The sequence below is a fragment of the Micrasema longulum genome, unplaced genomic scaffold (genome assembly GCF_059751315.1).
Source record: "Micrasema longulum isolate JH-2025_06_02 unplaced genomic scaffold, ASM5975131v1 h1tg000529l, whole genome shotgun sequence".
Taxonomy (NCBI): Eukaryota; Metazoa; Arthropoda; class Insecta; order Trichoptera; family Brachycentridae; genus Micrasema; species Micrasema longulum.
In genome coordinates this window covers 498147-510163 of record NW_028277726.1, presented here as the reverse complement: position 1 = coordinate 510163, position 12017 = coordinate 498147, and the positions used below count along the sequence as shown (strand labels likewise).

General features: G+C 33.9%; 1 protein-coding gene across 1 annotated transcript in view; it reads left to right on the top strand.

The window, feature by feature from the left end:
* Galphao (G protein alpha o subunit) overlaps positions 1-11469 on the top strand; it is a 97327-nt gene extending 85858 nt beyond the window's left edge. Inside the window, exons 2-5 of the mRNA XM_088227714.1 lie at positions 4202-4330; positions 10207-10336; positions 10908-11061; positions 11145-11469. Of these exons, the coding sequence (XP_088083840.1) occupies positions 4202-4330; positions 10207-10336; positions 10908-11061; positions 11145-11332 (601 nt within the window). The 3' untranslated portion in view covers positions 11333-11469. The remainder of the gene's footprint in view (positions 1-4201; positions 4331-10206; positions 10337-10907; positions 11062-11144) is intronic.
* The last annotated feature ends 548 nt before the right edge of the window (positions 11470-12017 follow it).

Here is a 12017-nt window from a genome sequence, read left to right as displayed (position 1 = left end):
TTACACAATTTTTTTGTAAAATGTTTTATTGAGTTAAAATTACCAGATCTTTAAAAACATGTTTGTATCAGCGAGCAAACGGCATAATACGAACGGATTACATGCAAAATTACTTTTGTTTCAAATTGCATGTAACAAATAAATTCGTTTGAAATGTATAAATATGTCATTAATTTTAGATTATCTGACATTACCATATACGAATCAAACTGAACGGTTTGAGTAGGTAGAAAAAATTGCCTTAAGGCAATATGCCCGCCTTTATATGTATATAAAGTGTTAAATAAATAAATATACGGACTTACACCCCCCCAAACTTCTGCCTACAAAGGTAAAAGACCTCGATAGGATTTTACTACTAGATTTTCTATTGTTGTGTTTTATCGACTCTTTGTTTTTATTTTTACAATCATCATTTTTACATTGGTATAACAGCGGAGTCCGTATTACCGTAGAAGTTTAGCTTCGTTCTTATGCATTGAGACGTTCATAAGAATTTATAAGATAACAAACCGCAGTTGTTGTTGGGGTTTCATTTGTGTTTATGGTCAGAATAACATTGCTCTAATGTAGTGTGTCGTGGCGCTCCATACATCCGATAGCTCACCAACACAACACGAAATAACATGTAATCCTATCTTAATACTGCGTTTATTGGGTAATGATGCAACAGACCTCTGCTTCTGCTTCCGCAACTGCTGAAGTTTTGCACGTTTTTCGACATCCGTTTCTGTTTCTGTTTCCGCAACTTTTATAACGGAAATTTGAGCGAAACTTTACGCGCGGGAGGGGTGTTCCAGGCGTTCCAGCCAACTACAAGCGAGCCGGGCGCGTGCTTTCGGCACTTGTCGCAACGCGTTTGTTTACATACTTTTTTACTTCATTATACACCTGACATGAGTGTAAGCTCGTAAGATTTTCTGTTCTTGTTTGTTTTAGTAATTAATTTGTGTCGTGTGCGCAAATCAAGTGCAATTATGAAAGCAAAAACAAGTCCTGTTTAGAACTATTTCGTTGAAATTGGCGATCTAACAGCCAGATGTAAACTATGTGCCAAACTCAAATCGAAAACGAAGTCCAACCAACGTCATCATCAATGATGAATTCATCATTACAAATGTTAGAATTCATGTTAAGTATGAATGAAGACCAGCAAGACTCGATTACAAATAACGAGAATGACAATCTATTTTTAAAGACATGGGATCCCCTTATGTGGTGGAAATTAAATTCATACAAATATACTACTCTTTTGTCATTAGTGCGCCAGTATTTATCAGCTCCTAACAGCAGCGTCACCAGTGAGCAATTATTTAGCGGAGCTGGTCTTATATATAACACCGGAACAGATTGTTAGGCGTAAAAGCGGCCAAACTACTTTTCATAAAATATAACTTACCACTACTTAATTTGGAATGTTAATTTCATTAACAATTGTATTTGTAAGAAAACGTACTTTTTTCATAGTTTTTTTCCGTTTCTGTTTCCGCCAAAATTTACTTTTCACGTCTGATTCCGTTTCTGCTTCCGTTATGACACTTCCGTTGCATCACTACTATTGGGCCAGTGCAATGAGCGCATGTTGTAACTAAACTTCATTTGTTTACTAACGGAATTCCAAAGTCAATATTCTGATAAAATTACATTGAACAGATTCAAGATTTTGTTTTAGCGTCTTAGAATACTTTGCTATTGTTGCTGTATTTAAATGAATCAATATTCTCATGTGCAGTATGTATTTAAGGTTTTTATTGAAGTTGAGTGCGTCATTTGAGCTACGATCTTTGCACCCTTAACACATTCTCGAAAAAAACTTTTCTCTGGGTGGGAGAGTAGAGAGTAGAGAGAGGGTCACATCTCGTACGCCCAGTACCAGTACCAGTGAGTAATTATCGCAGCATTCGGCTCCGATCGCTATTCTCCGCCCGAGTTCTGGTATTAGAGTTCCCTGAAAGAGATTGGAGTTGTTCCGCTCTGAGGGGTTTGTGCCGGGGAAAGTTTTTCCTTACTCGAGAGGGGAGGGTTATCGATTTGTAGGGAAATGTGGGTCAGGGAGGAGGAGGGGTGTTAGGAGGCTGACGACTGAACAGGTGGCCGACATTTCAGGCACGATTTTTCCCATTTCAGTCACAACACTCATTTTTAAGATGTCGTGTTAGGAACTACTTTTTCGCAACAGTAATGTGTACACACGCGGCCGAGTTCTAACAATACTATACAATAAATATGCGGAAATGTTTCACGCACTGAACACATTATCTGAAAAAACGCTGAACCCAACTCTAATTTTTAAAATAGTTCATCTGTGTCATCACGCGGAATTTTTCAAATTATTATTACCTATAAATCGAATATGATGGTTTTTGAAAGAAATGAAAGTATGACTAAATGTGAAATCACTGTGAATGGAGTTATACTAAAACAAGTAGAGGAATTTGTGTATCTGGGAAGTATGTTCACTAGGGATGGAATGACTGAGAAAGATATTGAAAGGAGGGTGAGTGCCGGGAACAGAGTAAACGGTGCACTTAAATTGACCTTGGCAAATAAATGTTTGTCACAAGAGGCAAAATTGGCAGTTCACAACGGAGTCCTGGTGCCGTCCCTGATGTATGGGAGCGAAGTATGGACTTGGAAAAACAGGGATGAAAGTAGGCTGAATGCTGTCGAAATGCGATCTCTCAGGCGAATGTGTGGTAAAACTATGTACGATAGATGCACAAATGTTGAGATCCGTACATTATGTAAGGCTGAGACAAGCATTATCGACAAAATCAAGAAAGGAGTTCTGCGCTGGTTTGGACATGTAGAACGAATGGACAGCGAAAGAACGGCTAAGAATATTTACAATGCGAATGTTGATGGATGCAGAAATAGAGGAAGACCGAGAAAGACATGGCATGACCAAATCAAACAAATACTTAAAGATGGACATGTCAAAAGTCGGAATAATCGGCGCGCGTGCATGAGAAGATGTATGAATGTAGAGGAAGCGAGATCTGTATGCAAAGATAGAGTGTTGTGGCGTTCTATCCCCTCTGCCTACCCTTACGGGGAAACGGCGTGATAGTTTGTTGTTGTTGTTGTTGTTGTTATTATTTACCTACTATAAGTACTGATGTAATAACTTATATTTACATATAAGTTATTAATTTAAAAAATACTCGGTACACTTCCACTTATTTATTTTGACCAATTAGCGCTTTCACCCTCTAATGGGCATCTTCAGACTGGTCTGAAGATGCTTATGAGAAGATCATTACAATGAAAGCGCTCACCCCTTTCCCGAAACTAAAGGACTAGTGTCTCTCTTCAGTTCCGCTTATTCATTATTAATTTTTAAAACTAATTAAAAAAACAAAAAAAATATATTTCTCGGCAATCGAACCGGGAAAATAGCAAAGCCAAGAAACTTTAAAGCTTTCATTGTACCTCTCATTGCAGTATTGTCAATTTGTGATCAACCAAATACACGTGGTCAGTACATTCACCTTGTTCTAGTTTCCCTGCATGACAGTGAAGAAATACAGCGTTAGTTCCAAATCGGGACCGCGGCCATACTTCCTGGATCCTGCTTCAAAAGGAAGAAGAATGTAGTAAAAACAAACAAAATAAAAAACTACACAAATCTAAAAGAAAAAAACTTTCACAGAATTCGCCCTATAAAACACGCACTCAAACGACGAAAAAAAAACGATTCGCATTCGAAAGCACATAAGTGGGCGTATCAAATTATCAAGACACAAGTATCTAATTAGTTACATTTACAAATATAATATGTTTTTTCAGCAAACGTTTTTTTATTCTTAATCGGTTCGTCGCTCGGCATATTTAGGAATTTTCAAGCTTTTGATTTCTTTATAAGTATGTTTCAGAAAACTGATCTGGTGATTTGTCTATTTGAGGCTTTGATTTTAAGTGTATTTAATTGATTTTTGTGCATATTTTTTTATCCGTAGTATCATTTACATAAATGAAATTTACATAGAAAGCTGAATATTCAGGACGTACGGGATTTTTCCCACGCGGCTTTAAACTGTTATTTAAAATAAATAACCAAAACGCCCATATATACTTATTACACAGTATTTCTTCCGTGATTTTTGTCGAGTAAAAGATATGAAACCCTCACTAATGGAGGTTATTCCTCCGAATTATTGTTATTTTCTCTTTGAATATAAATTTATTAATTTTTTTCCAGTTTCTTGGATGACCTGGACCGACTCGGGGCCAAGGATTACCAACCCACGGAGCAAGATATCCTCAGGACGCGTGTCAAGACAACCGGCATTGTCGAAGTCCACTTCTCATTCAAAAACCTTAATTTCAAGTGAGTATCATCACCCTTCTTAACAGTTCAGAACATGATTAGACTAGGCTGTTTATTCTTACCGAATTAACAAAAATGATAGTTTTAAATAATATAAGGACAATTATTGTACATTGAGTGTTTTGTTTGATTAGATAGTCTTTGTCTGTTTTGTATCACTATGGTAAGTGCGTTTGATTTCGGGTTCGATTCCCGGCAAGATCAACATAACATATTTATTTAAAGGGTGTTTTTTCACTACAATTTTGCATAGTCCTTGAACTGGCATCTAAACGCAGAGTTTATAATTATTGTGCATATTCGTAACAAAAAAATAGATAACGCCGCAATTACTCATTAACTAGGATTATATTTGAGGAAATGTTCAACATGTTTTTTTTATTTTAAACAGCCGTTTTGTAATTAAAGTAATAGTGTTTGGTCAGCTCAATGCCTTTCAGGCCTTGTACACTGATAACAGAGAGAACTAGAGTTTAGTGGACTGTATGGAAATTGTTACTCACTTTTAAAGTTCCTCCGATTTTTTCTTATTTGGAGCACTTCACTATTGCTGCAGCACGGATACCGGTATCGTGCGGATGATGATGAACTGTATAATTTAGCCTGTTTATACAACACGAACTTCACTTTGTACGAAATATACTGACGCAGTATATGATAAAGATTTATCAGAGAGACAACTTTTCACATGTGACTTGCTCACAGGACGGTAAAAGCACAATAATTTGAAATAGGAAGGATTTGGCTAAGAACGGAATATTTACAGTCTTATATGAGTTGCCAGTATAGAAAATGTAAATTCAGTACGTAACAAATGGTATTATAATTGTAATGGAATATGTAAATGCAATTATTATTAAATTTTAAACAAATATATGGGCCTTTATTTCAAATGAAACACTTTGTAATTTTTACTTTTTATACATCTAGTTTTAGGTAATTCAGTCAAATATAAATATATTTACACCTGATGATGGGTAATTCAGAATACCTGAAACTAGTAGTGGTATAATATATTTAACTCTATGTGGTAAAAATTACAAAGTGTGTCATTTTTAATATATTTCAAATGTTTTTCCACAAAGTAAATAATATAAATATTAGGGCTCTTATAGTTTACCCAAACATTTCAACTCTGGTGGCCATTTTCAATGAATCAAGGAAATCAAGTTGGGGTAGAGTGGGGCTCAAACCTCGGACCTCTGATCCGTGAGTCTGCAACACTAGCCACGGGACCACAACCCGATTCAAAATTCAACTGACTAATTTTATGTTTACCGAAAAGTAAAACATATGTTAGCCAAGAGCGCTCTATGGTCAATAAAGAAAAGTAAAAATGGTCTAAGAAGTTTGATTGTTACTTCACACAATTTGAAAAAATATTTTTATCAGGAAATATCTTTAAAAAGCATATAGACTAATAAATTATTAAATATGTAAAGTTCACATAGGAAATGACCCCAGTCCGTCGGACCCATGAATTGCGAAACTCCCGTATTTACGGCATTACCTACGTTTGTTGAACATCCATTGTACGGATTAGACGTGTGAGCCGCGCCGCGTCGTCGTCCGCTGTCGATGCCGCCAATCAAATCGCGCATCGGCGCGAAATCAGCGTGGAAGTATAGATAAATAAACTGTATGGAGTCTAAACTAACTGACGATATGTTCTTATTCCATCACGCTACTCAGCTATTTTAAGATGTGGTTATTATGTTGATGAAAAAATGCTAAGAATGAGTTTCTTCAATTACGCGTCTGAGCTATGGACATATAGTATCTGCTCAGTAGCCAGGGGGGTTAATTCCTTTGCTGCATTTACGCGGACATACTGGACTGTAAAGAAGATGCGAATATTTGCTGCCAACCTATTCCAGAGATTTAAACTGTAAGAATATACTACTGTAGAATCCGAAGCCTAGAGAAGTGTGCTCGAGGCTAGAGAACTTTATCAAGCTTTGTGAAATCATTCATAGTAAAAAATTTCATTATTCTGGTAGAATATATAGAAATTGACTTAAACGAAAGGTGCATATGGTCCTTTTTTCCATTGTGTACTTGAAAATCCGTAAAAATAAAATCATAGGAATTTAATGTTGCAGATCAAGTTGAAACATTTTTTTGCGACATATACTCCTATCTATAATATATATATATGTATATTTCTCAAAATAACCACGTCGATTTTACACTGATTGCGCCGTCGGCGTCGGCGTCGCGTCGCCGCCGTTTTTTCGATCGGCGCACACGTCTGGTACGAACAGATCAAGTTGTTTGCAACTTTTCCCATTTATAAGTTTTACTTGTATAAACAGAATTCCATGTTGCTAAATGCACCACCGTATGTGCCGCGTGATCGTGAGAAATTACTAAATTCGCAAGTCCCAAATAATTACACATGCAACACATGTTTCGGCGGATTCCTGTCGTTAGAATCGGTTAATGAACACTTGACAAACTTTTTTTCCGCGTTCGGGCGGGTGGGCGGATATAACAAAGTATAATTACGCATTATATATTTTTTAATTTGTACCGTGCTATTTATTTATTTATTTATTTATTTCATTTATTTCATTTTATTTAGGATTTTTACAGCTATTACATAAACAAAATAATTAGAAAAATCTTAACAATACTAAAGCCAATTAAAAAAATCCACTGTAAATATAATGACACATAATATATAAGAAAAGAAGTTTAGTAATTGTATTTGTGTGACGTTTGTATTCATGTGTATGTGAATGTGTGTATGCGTGAATGAATGAGGGAGAGGATACATGTGCGTGTGGGAATGAAAGAGGGAGAGGGTGCGTTTGTATGGGTGCGTAAGTATGAAAATAATATATTTGCTTAAAACTTGTAAATTGTATTAAAAATGGTACAATAAAGAGCTTAGTAAAAAGTTAGAAACCTTTTTGTTAAAATTCAAATGACGAAATGTTATAAATTGTTTTTTTTTTTTTTTTTTAAGTATGTTAAATTTCAAAACCGTATTCTGAAAAAAAAAAAGCATTTTATTTTTTAAATTTAACTGATACACATCGAATGAATAATGTGCGACGAGTCCTATACAATACAGTAGGTAACCACAAAATGCAGTAAATACGGAATAATGACAACAATAAAATAAGGTTTGACAATACGCGAACGTTGATTCAAAAATTTATATTTCGAAACCGTGTAAAAAAAAAGTTCCCGCGTGTAGTATTTTCAATCGATCTCTAGTTACAATATAGCTATGCAGTAGTTATTTCTAGATAATTTACCCACACACTCGTTTCCTGTAGTGCGTACTATCCATATTATCACGATATTTTTGGTATGAAGTGAATATGCGGTAATAAATATTTTTCCTTTATCATATTTAATCGGAAAACCGCAGATTTCGCGTATCGGTCAAACTTTCCCATAATCAAACATTTAAATATTACTTTTAATGCAATCGTAATCGACCTTTTTAGAAATGGATTTTTAAACATTAAAATGTTTATTTTCCGTTCTGTCGCCGTATCATTTTTCAAAATTTTTATTTTATTATAATAAATCTCGCGAGGTCATAATAATATCGCGTACAACTTTTTTTTCAACTTTTTGACGTAGTTGTTTTGAGTAAGCAACCGAAAGAGAAAAATGGGAGAAATCATACAAAAAATTTACCCTTCAAATACTTGTCGCTATATTATGTACAACAGGGCCTCTGTCGAATACGATTATTATAATAAACATTGTGTATTTCTAAATGCACCGTTTTCGAAAAAGTTGTTAAGTCTAATCACAATTTATAATAGATATTCACTAAGATTTTTTTTGTCAACATATTATTGTTATTTTTTATTTATTTATGCAAATGCTTTGACTGTCGAACTAAGGTAAATAACCCCGTTCAACCAATATAAAGAAAAAATAAATTCAAAACAATATTTTTAGAAAAGGGTAGTAAACATAGTAAAAAAATAGTAAAAAACAAAGTAAAAGACTAAATAATTAGAATCTCAAAAATTCAATTAGCAAAAAAAAACAATTCAATTAATAACATGTGTTGGCCATTTAATAGCCATCATCGACCCTCAGACTCTCTGCGACCAATTTCACCAATGAAAGTAGTCAGTAACTTCTTTAGCTTGTGGCTCTTACATCATTTCCACGGTTCTGATATTGTATAGCTTTTGTTCTATGTAGAAGTAGTTATTATTACAACAGAGATGGAGAATATTGAAGATAAGGTAATATATAAGGGAAGTCTAAGGATTCACAGGGCTTATGACCTATCATTGGCTGGGTTATGTGGCTAATTTTGAAGAAAATTGTAGAAGTAATGAAGAATGTTAAAAAATATTATTATCCGCACTCATCTCATTACTGAAAATGTTCCAGGGTCGCGATTATAAATACTACTACTAATATTATAAATACATATCGAGATGGTATAAAGTGATATCAATATTTATGTATGAAAATCTGCATATTTGTATAAAAATTCAAAGTATCTTCTTCGGTAACCTGTAATTAAACATGTTTAGAAAAAAAAAAAAAAAAAATATTTTTCATACAGAAAACTTGAATTTACTTTGTATTAGAATGCGGTCCTTGGTAATAGTAATTTGTTAAAAAATATAATGTAAGTTATTTATATGCTACACATTGCTAAGTAGTTAATTATTTCCTGTTTATCACAAATACCAATAAAAATAAAATAAATTAAATACATTCTTTGTTGTCCTATTCGGGGGTAGGTGCCTATATACCTAGCTTTTAATAATACAAGAAACGTTGTTTATAATGTCCACTTAATCATACTCTGGGATGTGACCTCCCATATTTATGGATAATGTATAAAACCTTCGAGTATCTAGTCCACAGCTCTTAATACTATGCGATGAGTTATATTTTCCCGAGAACCACAATGATAAAATATGTGAAAAGTTTATCTCATCATTTCAATCCTAGGGGATGGATTGTTGCAAGCGAGTGCTTCTCTTCCAGTCTGATAAAAATAAAATACAAACATAGCGTAGTGGTCAGAGCAATGAATAGAACTAATAAATTAATCTTATCTCACACCAACTAATGAACTCTTTGAAAAAACTAAACAATTAATATTAATGAACCTTTTCAACTAAAATCTTTAAAATGTATTCATAAGTTAGCCACTGATATCATTGTAGACAAAGAACTAAAACTTGAAAAAATGTAATAAACAGGGACATAATACAAGAATATCAGAACAATATCACATACAACATTCCAAAACGAGACAAGGACAATCGAGACTAATAAATCAGGGACTGAAATTATACCAGACAAAACTAAACAAAAGACTCAGACGAACTTTTCAAAAGATGTAAAAAATATTCTTATCAACAACAGTGTGAATAAAAAATTATATAATATTTTCATAAAATGAATGTAATAATCCGTAAGGGTTAATAAATTAATTTTAATAAAATAATAAATGTTTTCATAGAATTGAATCCTCTCTTACAGTATTTTTAATTAGTAACTTATATATGAATATTCATTATATAAGTTATTACATCATTACTAATAAAACATGTTCTTTTTTAATACAATAGGCCTATTGCATTTGATAAAGCTGAGTGGAAGACTAATCTACTATCTAGTTTTTATGGTACTCTTGTGAAGTAAGACTTATTATTAATACGAAATATTAGAAAATAAATACTTTAATTCTGGTGGTATATTTATGTACCACTTTGTTCTAGGTGTCTTATAAAGGGTTAATTATAAATAATAAGCACTCAGCACTTTAAAAAATAAAAATGAATATCTCGAAAATAATTTAAATAAAATGTGCCCTACTCCTAGTTTAAAGATGAATTTTATGAATTTAAAATTTAACCCATTCCATATTTCAGATTGTTTGACGTGGGTGGGCAAAGATCCGAGAGAAAGAAATGGATCCACTGCTTTGAGGATGTCACCGCCATTATCTTTTGTGTGGCAATGTCAGAATACGATCAAGTTCTACATGAAGATGAAACAACGGTGATTATTACCATTTTACTATGTCATTATTATTTATTTTATTTTGTACCATGTTCTTCCTTGGATGTTGATATAGTCACCTCGAATTTTCTGTCCTAAAATCATAAAATTGCCAGTACCATAGTATGGTACCAATCACTTTACAAACCAAAACTTTAGACAAAAATGTAACATCGGTCTAGGGATATTAAATCTTTGAGAAGTTTTTTCTAGAAATTATGCTTTAAAATTTCCTTGAGTTATGGAATATTCTGGCATATTATTAATACGTATAAATCGCATTCCCTTTGAACATATGTAGTAGTCTCTCTCTAACTTGGAAAACAATCTTTATTACATCCAATATTTATTTATTTAAGACTTCTATTGAATGCCGAAGTAAATGTTAGTATAATTCTTTCTATGTATTTAAAGAGAATGTTTAGAATATCTCAACCCACATCCTGGATAGTATTCTGGGAATATTTCTATCATCTTTATGCTGGTAGCTTATGTTTGAAATGTTTTTTTATTGCCACTTGTACGTTGTATTATTTTTCTCAGAATCAAATATGATTTTTTCCTTTTCCAGAATCGAATGCAGGAAAGTTTAAAACTGTTTGATTCAATCTGTAACAATAAATGGTTTACGGATACATCAATCATTCTCTTCCTAAACAAGAAGGATTTGTTCGAGGACAAGATTCGCAAATCACCTCTTACTATATGTTTCCTGGAATACGCAGGTGAGCACACTGTACAAATGTGATATAATAGTCCCGAGGTAACTCGTCAGAGGATATTAATATCGGGTTGTTCGTCTCCACAGGTGCCCAGGATTACAGCGAGGCCGCCGCGTACATCCAAGCGCAGTTCGAGGCCAAGAACAAGTCCACCACGAAGGAGATCTACTGCCACATGACGTGTGCCACGGACACGAACAACATCCAGTTTGTGTTTGACGCCGTGACGGATGTCATCATAGCCAACAATCTTCGCGGCTGCGGACTCTATTAGTAGCTCCACTGTTTCATTTCAATAAGGAAACCAAATGTCTCACTCATGTTTACACAAACGGAATCCTTCAAAATCCCGCACCGGTCGGCGGTCGTCTAAAAGGCGTAAAATCCTTTGTTTTAATCTCCCCGAATGGAACTAAATATTCAATAAAAATATAACTATTAGAATTATTGTACAGATAAAAGTTCCATTTGTTAGGAAATAAATTATCTTTTTGTAAGAGTAGTTGAAAAAAGTCGGCCGATTGTAGCGGACGAGCGTTTTAAGTTATTCCGTGAACCCAATACGCATCCATAATGTTACGCGCATCTTATATCACTAGAATCGAAGATATGAATCTCTCGATTGTGTCGGTTGTACGAGTATTAATAATTTCTTTACCAACTCTTCTCGGCCAATTACTTGATTCCGCTTATTTAAGCTTTTTTCCAAATCTTAAAGGGAGTGTGTAAGTTAAGTAAACATGAGTGCCACTGTGATGGCGTGTTATAATATGTAGTAGTTATTCTTATTTATAATATTTTTTAATCCGAGGTATGTTGTCATGAAGCTTCCATTTTGGTTGATGCTAGAAAATTTTAATATTTGTACAACCATAAATTTGACCAATTTCTTGTCACCGTAAATTGTTGAGAGAGCAATGTTTAGAATGCCCGCTCTAATTTTGTGGAGTGTAGTAGAG